At 40.0% G+C, this 18,637-nt stretch overlaps 1 protein-coding gene across 3 annotated transcripts in view; it reads right to left on the bottom strand.

Moving 5' to 3' along the window:
* Positions 1-15,140: 15,140 nt before the first annotated feature.
* The window catches only part of HCN1 (hyperpolarization activated cyclic nucleotide gated potassium channel 1), a 298,037-nt gene continuing 294,540 nt past the window's right edge, over positions 15,141-18,637 (bottom strand). For 2 of the 3 annotated variants that reach the window (XM_074953932.1, XM_074953931.1), the window contains 2 exons: positions 18,347-18,511; positions 15,141-16,162 (listed from right to left, as the gene is read on the bottom strand). In XM_074953932.1, coding sequence (XP_074810033.1) covers positions 15,354-16,162; positions 18,347-18,511 — 974 coding nt within the window. In that variant the 3' untranslated portion in view covers positions 15,141-15,353. Of the gene's footprint in view, positions 16,163-17,764; positions 17,861-18,346; positions 18,512-18,637 lie in introns of all 3 variants that reach the window. The other variant, XM_074953933.1, reaches the window with a different exon arrangement.

Genomic DNA, 18,637 nt, shown 5'->3' on the forward strand with positions numbered 1-18,637 from the left:
TAAATTGGTGCAAACCACTGTGTTGGCACTCATAGATTTCAAACTGGTTGGAGTTTAGCTTGAATCCATAAGTGCAGTAATCAAGTTATACAACTATTAGACAAGTTTAAACCAGTGTAAGAGTCCTCATGTGAACCTGCACCTGGTTAAATAAATTGGTATAAAACCACGTTTAGTTAAACTGATTCCACTTTGTGTGCAGCCAAGCCCACAGAGAAAGCAAGGTGGAAAGAGGAATTAAAAAAAAAAACCCTTAGCTTTCTGCCTCTGACAAGTGCTGTGTCGGTGAACAGCTTCCTTACTGGTCTGTGTAAAATAGGTGGGGAAAGGTTCTTAGACTGACAATTATATTAATTATACTGTTCTATCTCACCCACCATGCGTTTCCACCTGTCAGATTTGTACGCTTTGTGCTATAGAATCCCAGCTTGGATTTATTCCATAGAACACCTGCCCTTCAGAATTTGGTCACATATTTCTAAGTTGTTGGTTTTATTAAAAGACATGCTTGGGCAGTCGTTCTGAATGCTAGTCACAAAAATAAACAGAATAAGACAATACTTGGGGCTGCGTAACTCTGGCAGCGACTCAGGTGTTATAGTTCAGCCCGGACAACGTTTTCGCTAAAAATATTACTATCTCCAAGCAAAAATGAGGCACCAGTCATCTATGATCTAATTATTATTTAAATTAATGCAAGTCACTTGATTTTTAGGAGTCCGTTGGAGCCGCAGCTGCTCAGTGCCTCTGAAAGTCAGGCCATTAGTGTATAACAGCATCTAGGAGCAATCTTTGGGCCTGATCCTGCAAGGTGCTGTGATCACAACCTCTCTAGAAGCATGTAGCACCTTGCAGGATCAAGCTGTATGTTAATAAGACTACAATATTCATACACCAGCTCGTTTCCTACAAGTCACCTTTCAGCACACCAAGGAAATTCATGTGTTTTCACCTCCAACGAGCAAGTGAAAGGAATTAGAAAAACCACACAAGTGCCTGGATTCTGTACAGACCTTTACTAGCGTGCAATGACAATGATTCCATGGTGGCTGGTCGGTCCTTCTGTAGAGATTACAGCCATTTTTTTTGTTTTTCTGAAGGGATTGCTCAATAATGCCAGCTCTCTGTTCTCTCCACACCTTAGCAGCAGGCCAGGTTGAGAGCAGCTCTCCCTGCTGTCCCTTTCAGCTCCACTGAGCTGGAGAAACCTGCATATATTCCCTGAGCCTCTGTGTGCAGCAGGGAGAATTTAGAGACAGGCACATAACACTGATTAAGCTGCCCAATGCTTGCAACCGAAAAGTGTGATTCCAACCTGGAAAGGGACTACCAAAATGATATTGGGGAGTTTCAAGTTTATTGTCTTTCTGTGACTTCCTAGCTGCACCTGCACAGTGTACAAGTACACTGGTGGGATTTTCCCCCCAACTGCAAGCCCTGGATTCTCACCCTGGGATCTAAAAGTCAAGCTAGGTTGGTTGCACATCACTGACAATAAATATTCCGCAATAGGAAAGTTAACAATTCTACCCATTATGCCTGAGTTATTAAAGGATCTCTGGTCATGACAATTTAAAAGAATAGTATCAGGGGAGCGGCCGGAGACTCTCTCCAGTCCTTCACCTGACAGAAGGCGAAGTGTGAAGGCTGCCTATTCCCCAAATAATCTTCCATGTGAGCCAGATTTGCCATTCACACTCACATTTTGCATCAATACTCATAGATTGAAGTGCTGCTGCTCACTATAAGTAAGGAGTGCGTGTATGGTGGGGGGAGTCTAGCCTTTGAACTAGTCCTTCTTAGAGTTACCCTGGAGGATAGAAGATTGGGAAGGAGAACAACTGCTACCCAACAAAGATTATGGAAGGAACGGTGGGAGGCAGAGGATGTCAGCGATAAGAAAGGCAAGAGCCAGGAGCCCTTTGAAGAAACAAGGCTATAGAGCACCAACATCTTCACCTCTTGCATTCAGGAAGGGATAGAGCTCACACACTTCTCAAAGAGACCAGGGGAGGAGGAGACTAGCAAGATAAATTGTTTTTTCCCCTCCTCCTCTCCAAGGCCCGTGAAAGGAAGGCCAGCTTTGTAATTATTTTCTTCCCTTCCATGGTGCTTTTAGAAAAATGCTGATACTGACAGTGGCAGTGGCAGCTGATCAAGGTGAGGGTGGTCTATCCTAGTGGCCAGAGTGGTCATCAGACCTAGTGGTCAGAGTCACAGTTAGTCACCACAGCCAGGGGTCAGAACAGGAGGTCAGGAACTGGATACCAGAGCCAGGGGGTCAAGTCCAAGTCCATAGTCAGGAGCCAGAGGTCAAGAAATTGAACAAACAGTGGCTCAAGGTGGGGACAGGACAGAGGCAGGGCAGGAGCAGCAGGAACAAGGTAATGCAAGAGCCAGCACAGTGATAGGCCTAAGCATTGAGAAGCCAGCAAGCTGCTGCTGTTGCTGGTTCAAGAGCCAGCATGCTGGCTTCAGCAGCCAATCAGGTTGTGTGGCTAATCGGGCAGGTACTGCAGCACAGCTGTGCTGTTGAGGCTGCCTGGAGACTAGCTCTGCAGCAGGCCCTGGATCCTGAACAGGCAGACTGGCCAGTGCTATATTTAAGAAGAGAGTGAATAGATGGTCATATCAGGTACCCACTTCTCACTATTGTAGGTTGAAAAAAGGGGTTGGAGGGAGTTCATAAAAGGAAGATTAAAAGATGTTGCAGCATCGCATCACTTTCTGAGATGTAGTGAAGGGCAGGGAATATCATCATTCTCCCCTCTCCAGCTGAGCACTGACACTGCCAAACTATCTCCTTCCCATGGAACGTGAATCTCGGAAGTTTTCACTTCTGTTTTTTAGTTTTGAATGCACAAAGTCTGAATGGGTTTCAGATTTGCGCGATTTGGGGCAGCTCAGGAATTCACCTGGGCTTTTGTGCATTCCTAATTCAGGGCTTGATCCAATGCCCACTGATGTTAATGGGAACCTTTCCAATGATTTCATTGGGCTTTAGATCAGGCCCTTATAGCCAAACAACACTGCTTTTGAAGGCACAGCCCATCTTGGATGAAAATAGCAAGCCTAGTTTCCTAGAATATGGTGATCACAAAAGATGAACTGTTATAATTTTAAAAAAAATTGCCTGTTTGTAAGATATTTCAAGGAAATATTTGAAACTGACAACCCTTATTTTATAGATGTGCACCATTTAATAAGTATATTTTTCTATTTTAACTCTGCAATATTCTTTTTACTAGCAAAACCCTACTGTTTAGCTAGTGATTTAAAGAAAAAATATTGTCAATTCCCCTCACACAAGTACTGTAGTGCAGTCTCTTTATCGTGAAAGTGCAATTTACAAATGTAGATTTTTTTTATACATAACTGCACTCAAAACCAAAACAATAGAGCCCACAAGTCCACTCAGTCCTACTTCTTGTTCAGCCAATTGCTCAGACAAACAAGTTTCTTTACATATGCGGGAGTTAGTGCTGCCCGCTTCTTATTTACTATGTTACCAGAAAATGAGAACAGGCATTCGCATGGCACTTTTGTAGCTGGCATTGCAAGGTAGTTACATCCCAGATATGCTAAACATTCATATGCCCCTTCATGCTTCAGCCACCATTCCCGAGGACATGCTTCCATGCTAATGATGCTCGTTAAAAAAATAATGTGTTAATTAAATTTGTGACTGAACTCCTTGGGGGAGAATTGTATGTCTTCGGCTCTATTTTACCTGCATTCTGCCATATATAGATTTACCCCAAGGGGTATAGACCTGGAAATTAAATTAATAGAAATTAAAGAAACAAACACGCTCAAGACACTGTTTAAAAATTTCTAAGTAGCTATGTATTTGCTTGTGGAAAAACCACTTTTCCTCTCCACCTTCTTGAAACCATTGCACAATGTCTCATATACTGGAAATTGTAAAACCAAGATGCAGAAGGGAGGGAAGATAGTCTGTGATGCTGTTGCTAGTGGTCACATCTGAGTTTTATTCTGCTGATGATTCCTGTGCCTCCATGTGCTTGGTAGGTAGCTTCACAGCATGGCGGAGGCACAGAATTGACAAGGGAGGGCAGTGGTATAAAACTGATATGAGCAACCACGAGATCATGAGCACCTAAGCTTTTTCCTGAGCCTTACTTACACGTTGTCCCATTATATGAATATATTTCTGAATATATTATTTGTATCTTTCCTGCAGGAAAATCTTAGCAAAGCAAGCTATTGCTTGCACTATCACTAACAAATATTAATAAAAGAAACATAGTCTTTCAAATGCTAAAGGTAATTTGATAGAGAATAAAATCCCATCTTCTAATTCCCCCTGTCTTCTCTAAAATGGTCCTCCCTTTGTAACTGTATCCTAAAAATGGTCTTTAGGTTTTTAGGTTCTTAAACCATGCCTATGTATTTATTACTCCTCTACCCTTCACTCATTTGCACAACTATTTTCCAAAGAGAAGTAATCAGTCTGATAGTGATTCTTGCTTTCAAATAAATACTTTGTGTAAACCTTATGGACTTCAGAAAATCAATCTCAGATTTGCAGAGGTTGAATTGGAATGGAGAGGGGCAATGCAATGGAATGACTGTTCGACTACGTTTTCCTCAGCTGAGTTTCGCATGTGGCAACTGGTTTTTTATGGCCTATGATCCCATAACTCACTCTGTCATCAGGAAAGAGACGAGAGGATTGTTATGCTCCAAGAATAGCCCTCCTTGCCCCTCTCTATCTAGGTTATATTGATGCCCTCACAGTAGTGTTTGATTGTTCTAAAAACTTGAAGCCAAGAAGTATGGGGGAAAGGGGGAAGTGGAGCAACAGAGTGGGGGCAGAGAGTCACATTGTGCGTGTGGTAAACAGGGGATAGAAATATAACAAATATTCAGAACACAAGATCTGGTAGTAACAGGACTTTACCCAGCCATCTATTGGAAAGCTATAGATTGTAGCTTCAGCAAAAACTCAGAAGAAATCAGATGGGATGGTTTTTCAGGGGACCAACAATGAACAACAACTTCAGTTAATAGATTAGCTCAAGTAAGATTTGCAAATGGGCATCTCTCAGGGGAATTGTGTTTTATGGCTGAGATAAGCTACTCACATTTATGGTTTAGAAGGCCCTGGAAGTATTCATATATATCACATCAGCCCACCACTTTTGGGCATTAACACTGATTATCATTAGCTTACCACATCAAGACCAAGACCTCCATGTTCCAAAAACCAACAGCAGTGAATTTGGCAGCAATGGCTTTTAAAGCATCATTTTTTCTGAGTTGGAGATTAAAATTTGCTTGCTTCCTCCTTGGCCAACAGAGGCTATTAGGACCTCTGTGTTTTAGCATCACAATAGTGACACGGTCGTTGAGGCAAGGCAGAGGGAGCAGAATCAGTAGCAAAGGCAGATGGAGAGTTTAGTAGGCGAAAAAAATACGCAGATTCTTGTGGCAGATTTTTAGTTAAGAGGTTGATAGAGGCATGGTCTCAAACCTAAGGCCCTAGGGAAGATTCCTGACTTCCTTCACTGTTTAGTGTCTTTGGGACCTGGTGCACATTCTTCCCCAAACATGTTAATGCAACCAGGCGGTTGCCCTGTTCAAAGCCACCTTCCTGGGGGCATTTCCTGGAGCATTTAGAGTCAGAGAACTGGTCGTTGGGTAGGCAAGGAATACTTCAGGTAGCACTTTAGGGACTTACAATGGGGTGGACTATTGGTCATCTTTACTTATGGATCAGGGTAAAAACAGAGTAGGGAGGGCAAGGCATATCCATAGTGGTACAAGAGTTGTGGTAAGGCAGGACTTTGGCCTATTCTGGCATTAAGGAATTATATAGTAATGAGGCCAGCTGAGTTGGGCTGGGCCTTTTTTTTTTCATGGTGACAGGATCCCCATCACAACATACCAAAATGTAGTGATTTTAAAAAGGAACTTACAATATGAGGGTGTCTCGCTTGTGAATTTGGATCCCGCTCATTCAGGATTGGGGCAGTGACAGCTGCTGACTAACTGGGCTTAGGGGATACAGCCAATTAGATGCTGGCATTAAAATGTGTACAGGACATATGTGAGGCTCCTAGTCAGTGTGAATGGCTAATTTTACTATCTATCCAATTTCAGAAGTGGACAAATGGGTCAGGCATATAGATCTGTGGGCCCAGGTATTGGAGGTTCACAACTGGGCCTCAGTAGCAAGGCTATCTTGAATTGGCATGAAAGGAGGGGCATGCTTTAGGGCCAGCTGATGAATGTCTTACCTGCTTTGGGAGGCAGCGAGCAGCAGGGGGAGATGATTACCATTCACTGCGTGAAAATGATTTCGGATTTTGTAAGGGGATTGGCTTGATCATCAGTGCAAAGAGAGATTTGGGGTAGATTCATTATCTTTTCTCAGGAGTGCTTATGAATTGGTTTAAAATGCTGCAGCAGAGTGTGGAGGGAAGTGACGAGCATCCCTGAGTTGACAAGACAGAAGGTGCTTGAACAGAGAAGTAGCTAAATTAATATGCAGCCAGGGAGGACTGGTAATTATCCATCAGAAAATATCATATTGGGCCCCTGAATTGTTGAGGGATGATGTGGAACACCTATCTGACCGGGGAACAGATGTATTTTTCACAAATGTCAGTGAGGGAACTGTTAACGATCTGGGAACCCGCCTAATAGGGGCTGGGGAGGCAGCCAAGTTAATTGCTGGTGCCTCCTTGTGGCAGGTGTCTAGGTCAGATACTCATTCCATAGGGGGTCCAGTTCCCAGATAAGCTGGAGAGGAGGTGAACTTAGGGGAAGGGCATTCCCTAAGGAAGCTGAGGAAGAGGGATTGGTCTCCAAATGTCTGGTACAGCAGGGAGACATCCCTTTTCCCCTCATTGCGGGGGCCAGCAGTTGAGTCTGAGCAATAGGCTGGGACTAAGTGTGAAGGGAAAGGGTGACAGCAGCCCCTCCTAAATAGGTGGAAACAATTAAGGAAAATATGAAGCTGCACTGTACACTTGTTGCCAGGTATTTCCCAGATGAGTAATAAAGTCACACCCTAATTAAACAATATCTCTTGTATCTTGTGTTGCATGGCCAGCACATTAGGGTTTGGTTGCTCACTCCTGGGATAGGAGAGCCTATTAAGACCTCTCTGTTTGATTATCACTACAAAAGGTTTTTCCCCCCGCTCTCCTGCTGGTAATAGCTCACCTTACCTGATCACTCTCCTTACAGTGTGTATGGTAACACCCATTGTTTCATGTTCTCTGTGTATATAAATCTCCCCACTGTATTTTCCACTGAATGCATCCGATGAAGTGAGCTGTAGCTCACGAAAGCTTATGCTCAAATAAATTTGTTAGGTGCCACAAGTACTCCTTTTCCTTTTGTGGGTACAGACTAATACGGCTGCTACTCTGAAACCTGAGTACTGACACTGTAAATAAGACTAAGCAGAGGCAGACAACAGCAGAACTGGTAGCAAAGGCAGATGTAGAGATTTGGTGGAAACTTCTTTAGGCCAATTTCAATTAATTAGGTAGGCCCTGCAAACCATCATTACATATTTTAGGTCAGTTTTAAATAATATAGGCAAATGATTAGCAACTAATGAACGGGAATTTAATAACCAAGCCAATGCAATGTTGCGGGGGGGTTGTTACATTAAAATGAAGCAATTGGGGGCAAGAGAAAAGGAACTAGTTGATTAAGTAGATGATGCAGAAAACAGTGAAAGGAAAATTAATATTAAGATGATGGGTGTCTGAGTCTAACAGTAGGTAGAAAAATCTTTCTACATCAGACCTGCCTAGTGCATACATATAGAAGTTTCAAAGGACAAATTTCCTAGTCACAGTATTTTAAGCACAAACTTAACATCCAGCCTTTCAGATAAAAATTGTAGATAAAAACTTTTAGATTCTCAGATAAACTCCCCTCTCTCAAATCATTTAAGCATTTTATTTTTCCATGACTGCAGAATAAGGTAATGTGACTGCAATGGGTTGAAAATGATATACAAAATGAAAAATCGCACCTAGTGCCACGAAAACATAATGCAGTGCTGTGCAAGGCCAAGTATGCTGTTATAAACACAGATTCAGCTCACTCAGAGATGCAACTAGACAACCACATTGTTCCCAGAAAGTATTCTTTACAGCGGAGGTCCATTCTGATAAGTGACATTGTGAGGCTTTGTGTTTAGTGGGGCCCAGTGACTCCCAGTCAAATTTGTTCAGGGTAAAAGTGAACAAATATTTTTTCCTAATTGCCAGACCTGAACACACGCCCTAGGAAAAGAAAATTTTGCTGTGTGCTTTCTGACTCATGCATCATCCCAGAAATAGGGATTCTGTGGACCAAATTGGCTGGTGAAAGAGAAAAAAGAGTAGAGAATATCTGGGTCCTCCTGCTCCTCCTCTTCCCCCAGGCCCTGACCCCTTTTCCACCTCTTCCCCCAAAGCCCAACCCCTGCTCTGCCTCTTCCCTTCTACCCCCAGATTAAAAAAAAACAGACATAAAGGCTGTCAAATTGCACCCAGACACACAAGCTGAAACCTGGACTGTCTGGGTGAAAACCCGACAGGTGGCAGCCCTACTTAATACAGCTAAATATAAAGTTATACATGTAGGAACAAAGAACACAGGCCACGCTGACAGGATGGAAGACTCTATCCTGGGAAGCCACAACTCTGAAAAGGATTCAGGGGCAATAGCTGACCAAGAGCTCACAGTGTGATGGTGTGTCCAAAAGGGATAATGTGATTCCAGGATGTATGAAAAGGGGAATCTTGAGTAGGAATATAGAGGTTATATTTTCTGTGTATTTGGCACTGATGCGACCAGTACTGGAATACTCTGTCTAGTTCTGATGTCCACAGTTCAATAATGTTGATAAATTGGAAAGCGTTCAGAGAGATGTTGAGATAATGTGGTGGAGATTATGCCCTGACCATTACCTGCCTATTGCTTGGACTCAACCTGCTGCTCCTCTGCCTTGTGGCTGGGGCATACTTCACCTATCAAAGCAAATAACCTGTTTGCATTGTAGGGTGCCAAGGACTCTGAGGAAAAATACTTCCTTGCTAACAAATCAATGGTTGCTGGTTCAGTGGATGTTATCGTGATGTGTTGTGCTCCACCATACAGTAGCTCCCTGGTTTCACTCTCAAAGGCCAACGTGATTCAGACGACCTGCAAATAAAGAAGTAGGAGAGAAGATGACTACAGCACCAGTGGGGGATCCTATGCTATAGTTCAGGAAGCATCATCACAACCTCTGTGAAGTCCTGATGAGCAGTTCAGTTCCATTATTTTGTGGATAACATCACTCAGACTCAACTTGGTACCTTCCGTGGTGGCTGAATCTATTTTGTGTGTGGGGAAGATAAATGCTTGTGTTTCAGCCCAAGATGCTTGACAAGGCTCTTGAGATGTGGGCCACAACTTGAGCAATAATTCACGTCACTCTAAGCTGTTAAAAAACAAAATGGAGGATGTTGAAGGACATTGTTTGAACTGAAAAATACATGTGTGGTGAATGGTGAACACGATCAAAATGAATATGATGGACATGGTTAATGGACATTTTTCACATACTCACCCAGCTACATCAATAGAGGTCAGAAATCTAGAAATCAGTAAGTGTAGTAACTGTACTTTGTTAGCTATAGAAAATATTGCTGTATATGTCTATATAAGAAATAATGGAACATTTAACAGCATTTCTCCCGTCCCCTCAAGTGCGTGAGGTACCCCTGAGAGTTGGAACTAAAACATTAAATAGAAGAGGGACATGAGTACTTGACAGCACTCCTCACATCTGGAAGTGAGCTCCTCACCAGCCCCATGGACACTAGCACCGGTGGCTGTATTAGCATTTCAGCATCCCCTCTCCCTCATCAGAAACAACCCCCCCTTTAAGATGGGTCCATGAACAGCCACAATCAAGAGCTGTGCTGTAAGGGATGGAAGTGGTGCTCTGGGGTGCCCAGAGCCAATGCAGGGACACAGATTCTCTGCTGGGATCGCAGGCTTTGAGGATGGATCTGTGGCTCTTTCAGTGGATGAGTCTGGTGTGCCTCTTCCCTTTCTGCATACAGAATGATTTGGAGAAAACTCCTAGATGGTATCCTTTAGCATTTCCTCTTCTTTATCCCCCTCCTAAGGACCATCTAGACCATGGTGTATGTGTGAAGAAGAAGGAATTGAATGCAAAGTCTGTTAAAGTCAATAAATCTCTTATGTCTCTTTCTTCCTCCCTCAGTAAGGAAGGAATCCATATATTTTTATTCCTGGTTGTTCATGTATGTAGCCAAATATTTTTTCTTTTTTATGAAAAAAAGGACAATTATCCTACTGCTACCTTGTTGCACTCTGCAGTGCTACCCACCCTTTTTCTGAGCGTTTCAATGCTGCAATGATTTTGTCAGGCACTACTCCTGTTTGTAAAGGTCATCTAATTATGGCCCAGAAACCACATCACCAGACCTCAGCACACAGATTCAGAATATTAAATATGCAAAGGAGCACTTGGTATTGATTGTTTGTGAAAACCCACAGGCTCAGATAGGTTTGTAACTTACCAAAGGCACATGATCTGCTCTTGGACAATTTGTAAACCAAAACCCAAAGGATAAATTGTGCACAACAAAGAGCTCAATCAGCTTTAGTTATAACATCTGCTGGTGTTTATGAGGCAATGCTTATGGCATAGGTGCATAATTTATGACAGAAATGGTTTTCTGTTTCTATATTGAAACTCTCTTATTTGTGTGACTATCTAAAAATTAAAGGAATGTAACCGGGGGAGGGGGTAGCAATTACAGAGCTTAAGAGAAGGGAAAGTTGCTGAAATGACCACATATTCCCAGTGCAGTTGAGATAGTGGTTTGTTTCAAGATCAGAACATCTGAATCTTGTTTTCTGGTTGAACATTGTTGGCAAATTATAGTGAAACTGGGTCTAAAAGTTTAAAAAGAAAATGTGGGGAAAAATACTTCAGAAGGAGCAGGGACATTTTAGGCTAAATATAGGCTATACCGAGCAACCTCCACAGTGTTGAGCAGATACTCACACGGGTAGACATATTGAATTTGGTGAGTAAACTAATGTGAATACACACTAACAACATAAGCATTAGTGTTGTCCTATCAGATGCGAATCAATGAATGATGAACTCTACTGATTAAAATAAAATGTAGTATGGTTCAGTTTTGCTTCCAATCCACCCTTAATCAGGTTGAATGAGTATAAGGTGACAGGTTTCAGAGTGGTAGCCGTGTTAGTCTGTTCTTTCTGAGTATAAGGTGTAGCTCAGCAGTGGCAAAATCAGCTCCTAAATCCTAAAATTAGGGACACTTTTTCCATACATGAGCAGATTAATGGAATTTCAGTGCTTCTTTAAGTGTTTCTCCAGAATCTTGTAAAATCCTCCAGAACACACATTATATGAAAAAATAAGACTCGAGGCAGCGGACCCATGTGAGGCCCTGTTTTGCATCCCTATACATGTTCAGTGGTTCTGAGCAAGGGATATATCCAGACAGAATTTGGCCCATTGTTAAAAAAATTCAGGTGAAATCCTGACTCCACTGAAATCAATGGGAGTTTTGCAATGACTTAAGTCAGGATTTGACCTTAGCAATACGAGATACAAAATCATTTAAATATGAATGAAGAATGTATCTGTGTCGGGAGATATCGAATCATGATGCACATTAAGGCATCATTTACAAATACAACCATTCATTCTTCTTAAAGTATAATTACAAAAACCTGCGGTTTATTGGGGTAGTATTATTCAGTATTATTTAGTATCTTGCGCCTATTCAAATTATTGGAAAAAACTCCCACTGACTTGACTGATGCAGAATCAAGCCTTTGGTTTCCTGCTACTTCAGAAAGTTTTAATTAAAAATATGCTTGCTTGAAATAGGTATCAAACTGCATAAAAGTTTGGATGTATATCATATGGGATTAGCAAAATATAGTGAGATAATGTTATAACGTTGAAAAATATGACAGAATACAATTTATCAAAACAAAAAACTCTTTTGGATTGGACCCAGGCACAGTCAAAACTGCATTAAAAATAAACTTCAGTTTCCAATATTTGTATTTGAAAAAGTGGGACATTTTAATGGCACTAGCTTATTAGTTTAAAAGCTTTAGCAAAAATTAGAATATTTTGGAATATAATTTTCCTTTATCCTGCACAGGAGATATTGCATACTGGGAAATGTTCTCATAATATTCTAAGTCCTCCTCCTTTCTAAAGTTATTGTGTGTCCATAATTACTCATTGTTTGCAGGGTTGTTGTAGCCGTGTTGGTCCCAGGATATAAGAAAAACAAGGTGGGTGAGGTAATATCTTTTATTAGACCAACTTCTATCAGTGAAAGTGACAAGCTTTTGCTCTGTGTAAGCTATAAAGCTGGTCTCTTTTATGAGCAGAAGTTGGTCCAATAAAAGATATTACCTCACCCACCTTTTCTCCATAATTACTCATGTTTTTCTAATATCAGCTGTATATTAATTTGGAAGTTATGAAAAGGAAAAATAGCAGACAATCTGCACTTTATGATAAAACAAGACATGCTTGGTTATAAACATATCAGATCAAATCAAATATTCATTTTTATATATTTTGTTCAATTTATTAATAATCTTTTTATATATATTTATGGCTTTGAGCAAAGACAAAAGAAAAAAATCTAACTCATCCCTGATCATACAGTCATTGAAAGAATCAGTTAAACTATTGTCTTCCCAGCAGCAGTAAGATCCAACCTTTTCATTAATACATTTCATCCTGTACAGATGTGAGATTCCATACATATGGGCTTATTTATGTACAGAGAAAATAGGTCAATTCTGGAACTAGCAATGAACATTTATATTACAGGAATGTGAGTCATTTGTTTCTTAACCTAAGTATATATACATTCATACATATATATATATATAATGTATATAATTGTATACCCTGTACCATTTTTATTGAATTAACATACAAATCCTAGATTTTGTCCACTCGATTACAAAGTCATTAAAAAGATTTTTTTATGGTTTCACTGAAAGACCACATGAATTAATGTTTCTTCATAGTGCTTAAAATAAAATTATATATATATATAAAAATATTTCACTACTAACCCCATTATACCTATTAAATGTAAACCTTAAATAGTGTCAAGGATCAGAATATGATCTTAATAAATTGGATCTAATTCATTATAAGTATTAAAATAAAATAAGGGACATTGTACTGATAAATAAATGGTCTTGCAGCGTATCCATAATGCTTCAAACATTTTTAACAATTGCTTCCTTGTACACTATTCCTGACCACTCCAATTAATAATGTCAGCAGCATGTTAATGGGATAATTACATTGATTTGTACTGGTGAGTGGGAGTTGGCAAAAATTCTAAAAAGTTTTTTTTTTTTTTTCAGCTTGATGTACCCAGTTAAGTAAAAAGGACTAACAGGCAGCATGGGTTCAAGCTCTGTTAGCCTTAGACCATTTACTTGGCTCTCATGTATATCTGAATGTACTGCAATACGTAGTTGGTGATGTTATTTAATTCTACCACTGATCATTAAGGCCAGCATTAATGGCAAAAACTCCTCCTCTGAATTCATTCCTTTCGCATGGTTGGCTTGCTTTTTCTTAAGGAATATGATATATGCTTTGTATTATAGTTCTGCTGTTTTATCAATAATATTTGAAGTATGACATATTCCGTTTCAATTTCTATTTTACTGTGACACGTCAGGCACAAATGATTATTAAAGAACTTCTTTTGCGGAGGTACTGTCGAATCACAAGATAATGTGAAGATCTGAGCAAACGAAAGAAAATGTTCACAAAACAGTATGCTTTAACCCTGCTTTCTGTCACCCTTTCCCTTCTATTTTTAAAGACTTTAAAAAAATAAACCTCATATCTATGGGCTATGTTTGACACTACATGCCATAGGATATACTATCCATTTAATTACAATATACACAGACCAAATCGTGCAATCCCAGACAGACTTGATGCTATATTCTATTTATTTCTTTTAAATTAACACCACAGTCAACTACAAAACTACAGTGAAGACACAGAAAGCACCTGAAAGTCTAAATTAAGCTGTGGTTTACGAATAATCCTTTAAATGAAAAACCTCACTTCTAGCCTTAAAACAGAGATTCAGAGTCAGCATTATAGGAAATTTTAAGGTAGACACAATTAATGAATGCTTATCATTTTCTAAAGCCAAAAAGTTACTGTAAGCCTTTTCCTACAAGGGCTGACCGAACCTATATTTTTGTTGTTTTTTGTTTTTTTACAAAAGCATGCATGGACTATTTTCAGATGCTGCTTAGGGCAAGGAAGAAAAGTGATGGTATTGGTGAAGTACAAGCACTTTGCAGGATCAAGCGTACAATTTTGCATAAAAACAGTGCATGTAAAAGTAACATTGCCATTGTATTACAATTTAACAGTTGTGTTGCTCTTAAATTTAATAAATTTTAAAACTGTAAAGTTATGAAGTGAAGAGCTGAAACTAAATTTCTAAACAAAGACCTTGCAATGATACACCACACAGCAGCTATTTTTGTTTGGGTCTAAAAAGTTTTTTACAATGACAATATTTATAGTTTTCATCAAAGTCTTTTGCAATATTAAGGTAGAAGTCCACCCAGTTTTCTGAAATAACAGAATGATTTACATGTTTTGAGATTACAATTATCCAGAGCAATGGTAATGCTAGTTCTTCTACTGCATACGGCTGGAGTATATTTCTTCTTCAATCTAATTGTCAATGGAAAGCACTAAAATGAAATTTGGACCAATAAAATGGGAGATTATGATTGATTTTCCATGATAAATGATTTACAATTTTTATACAGAAATTAATGAAAGTTAAAAGTTATTATTCAATAGGTGCTATTTCCTAGCTAGTTTGAGGGGTGTTTTTTTAAGTTTATTTCCTGGAATAAATAATACGGTCATTTAACATATAAAGTGTATTATCATTGGGTTATTTTTGTCCCCTCTCCCCTCCCCTCCGCCATTGAAATAGGACATCTCTTCAGAAGTAGAGAAATATGCTAGATTAATTTTAAAGTAACACACATTAAAAACAAATAATATTACAACAAAATTTAGGCTCCTTTAATGAAAAAAAGACAAATTCTAACCAAGTCTTTTAAATGCCTTTTTGGATCTATACGTTGTATTCATTATGAAGGGCAGAGCTGTCTAAAATATTTTGTTTCATAGTAGGCTGCCAGGGTCTATCAGGAAACAGGCTAAAATAGTTTCTGGGATGTTTTCAGTTCATTACAATGTCTCTGCTTTTCACAGTTAACAAGGATCATAAGTTTGAAGCAAATCGCGGTTTGTCTCCTTCTTGGTCTGTGTTTAAGACTGTGGAAGAATCCCTTTGTAGAACAGCTGTTGGCGGCGGGGCCCCTCGGTTAGGAGGAATTGCTCCTGAAGACATCTGACGGAAGAGAGCAACTCTCTGAGGGACATTGCCTCTGCTCCCAACCTGCATACCTGGACCTTGGACACTAGAGACAGGTTGTGGAATTGAGGCGAGAGACTCTCCCACCGTTGGATGAGGTCTAGAAACGAAAGTGGAAATCTCATGGGGCAAAGAAGGCTGTGAGGCAGAGAGAGGCCTCACCTCTCTTGTCAGGTTAGTGTTGTGAAGGGCTTGTGTACTCTTGTGAACTTCATTTTTCTGCGATGAACTAGGCGTCTGCTGCTGCTGCATCAGTGACAACTGTGAAGTAGTTGGGGATGCATACTGAAAAGTTCGACCTGCCAGAGGGCTCTGTACTGGCGGACTACAGACTGCAGTAGTATAAGAGCAAGGAGAGAGAACGACAGCTTGCTGGGGCACCTGTGTGCTCGGTGTTGGAGAATGCAAGTTTCCATGAGATAGGCTGGTCACAGTATACACAGGAGGAGACTGTGTCCTGATTCGCGATGATGATGCCGTAGTTGAAGAGCTAGAATTCAGTGCTGGCATTTGCTGTAGACTAACTGGGACAATAGCCTGCACCATCTCTCTGTCATGTTTTACTATCTGCTTCAAGATCTCATTCTCCTGATTGTTGAAAACTCCAGTATTGAGATCTTTCTGGAACTTCTGCAGGAGAAGCGAATTTTTCTTGCCTTTAGAAAGAAAGAGGTACAAGAGCAGATGGGTTAGCAGGTCTGGCGCCCAGTAACAGATTCTCACACTCACAGTGTGAGTGCATGCAAGGTGTCTTAAGACCGTGATAAAACACAAAGTCCATTGTCAGTCATGCAGTACAGCTCAAGTTCTGGGTGTCAGACAGCCTACATAGTAGTGCTGTAATGATCTTCCTAGGGGGTGAGGGATGAAATAATTCTTCTTTCCTAGCTGTGGAGCCGTGCTGAACCACTCTTGGGGTACTTCTGCAGTAGCTCTCATACTGCGCACACAACCCAGACCAGCTGACTCTGCTACACACCCCACATGCTCTGTAGCTAAACTGCCTGCCTTAACAACACCGTACACTGAGAGAGATGTGAACTTTCTGCATCAGCATGGTACCTCTTTACTTATAATGCACCATTATTATTAAAATGATTTTCAACATGTAACCTTGACAATTTACTGAACAACAGGGGGTGGGAAAAGCGACTAGACTAAGTGTAAAAAATTAATCTCTCTCTTTATCAAGCTGTCCTAATTTCCTGCATACTAAACTGTTACATAAGTTATAAATATATCTGCTATTTAGCACATTTCTTGGAACTAATTATTAGACATTTGTAACTAGTGACTACCAGACTCAGAGAAGTAATCTCTAAATATCTGTGACCTAATATAACTCATTGCTTATGTGGTACCTGGTTGTGTAATAATCACTGTAAATTGAATACCTGGGATCTCTCACAGGTTATGGTTTGACTAATGGCTGTCAGTGTTTTGCCCATCTGTGAAGGTACAGGCAGGCAGTATTTCTCTGTGTATCAACTGAATCAGACATACAGGAATAACAATTCCAACTAAATTGATCTTATTTTTTATATGAGAATTTGAACTATTTTTGTCATCTGTAGATTTCCTATTAATAGAAACTCTATTAAATGCTACCATTAATAATATTTATTATTTGTTAAGCACTGACCACATGCATAGCTCTGTGCAAGGACATAATCAAAGATATGATCCCAGAACAAAAGAGCTTGCAGCATCTTGATTTGCTAACTCAGTGCACCACATTCTCAAAAGCTAGTCTCCTTTTTTATGTCTGCAAAATATTTGCACAAATATTTTTAAATGTATTTGCTAAATAAATATTAGCAAAGGTCTGTTATAAATATTGAATTCTTTGCCTGTTTTTCATAGTAAATATTTTAAGCCGTGTACACCTTCTTGTGCCCCTATGACCAACATACTTCAAGCTCCCTACAATCGCCACTTGAAGAAACTGCTAAAACTAAACCACTTTGGTGAAGTGTTTAAACTCTAGTGCCAACCCTACTGAGTGAAAATTCTGTCTGTCTGTTCTGTTAGGGTCTGATCCTGGAAGGTACTTGTGGGAGTTCAAGGTGTCCAGCATCTTGCAGGAGTTACAGATTTTAAAGTGAGAAAGAACCACTGTGATGATCTAGTCTGACCTCCTGCATAACAAAGGTCAAATAACTTCTGTATTAAGCCCACAATCACTAGCTGAACTAGAGCATAACTTTGAGAAACAAACCCAATCTTGATTTAAAGATTTCAAGTGGTGGAGACTCTACCTCATCACTTTGTCTTTCACTTGGACATCTTAGACCTGATTTTCTGAACATCAGCAGATTCCAGCGATTTCAATTCAAGTTGCAGATGCTCAGCACCTTTGGAAATCAAATCCATAGCAACCAGCTTGTGAGGTAAATGAGGGCTTCAAGCAAAGCACAGAGTGGCTTCAACTCCCATTGGCTTCTGTGGGTGTTGAAAGCACTCAGCTCCTCTCAGCATTGGTTTCTTTGACTATAAACTATATGGGGCAGGGAAATATTATCTATTTTTCACTAACCTAAAGCACTGAACAATGTGGTGCATATTAACAGCACTATGCATGATTAATAAATAATAATCTTGATACTTAAGGTATAGAAAATAAACCCCAGACTGAAATAAAGTCTTTTTTAGTATTTAAAAATAACTTTGCAGAACTTCTTGTCTTACCACATTTCTTATTCATAAGTCAACAGAACATTTCCTGCAGTGGAAAAGTAAGGTAATTTTTTTAAAAAGGGTTTAATTTTGGAATATTAGATTTCCACTCAGAAAAAGGTTAATATTTTAAGAATAAAGTCAAATATAAAAAAAAACAATACCTATTCTGTCTAGTCTGTCAATGGCCACCGTTTCAAAGGCCCTCCTCATCATGGGGTACTCCTCCAGAACCTCGTTGAAATTGTCCACGGAGAGGGAATAGAGACGGCAGTATGTATCGGCTCTGACACTGGCAGTGCGGCGGCCCTTAGTCAAAAGGCAAATCTCTGGGGAAAGGGAAACAACACACACACACACACACACACACACACACACACACACACAGGAAATGAAAAAGTCAGTGAACCATGTGAAACTTCACAGCTAGAAAGGGATTTAGTGCTAACAAATAA

This window comes from Natator depressus, chromosome 5, assembly GCF_965152275.1.
Source record: "Natator depressus isolate rNatDep1 chromosome 5, rNatDep2.hap1, whole genome shotgun sequence".
NCBI classification, from domain to species: domain Eukaryota; kingdom Metazoa; phylum Chordata; order Testudines; family Cheloniidae; genus Natator; species Natator depressus.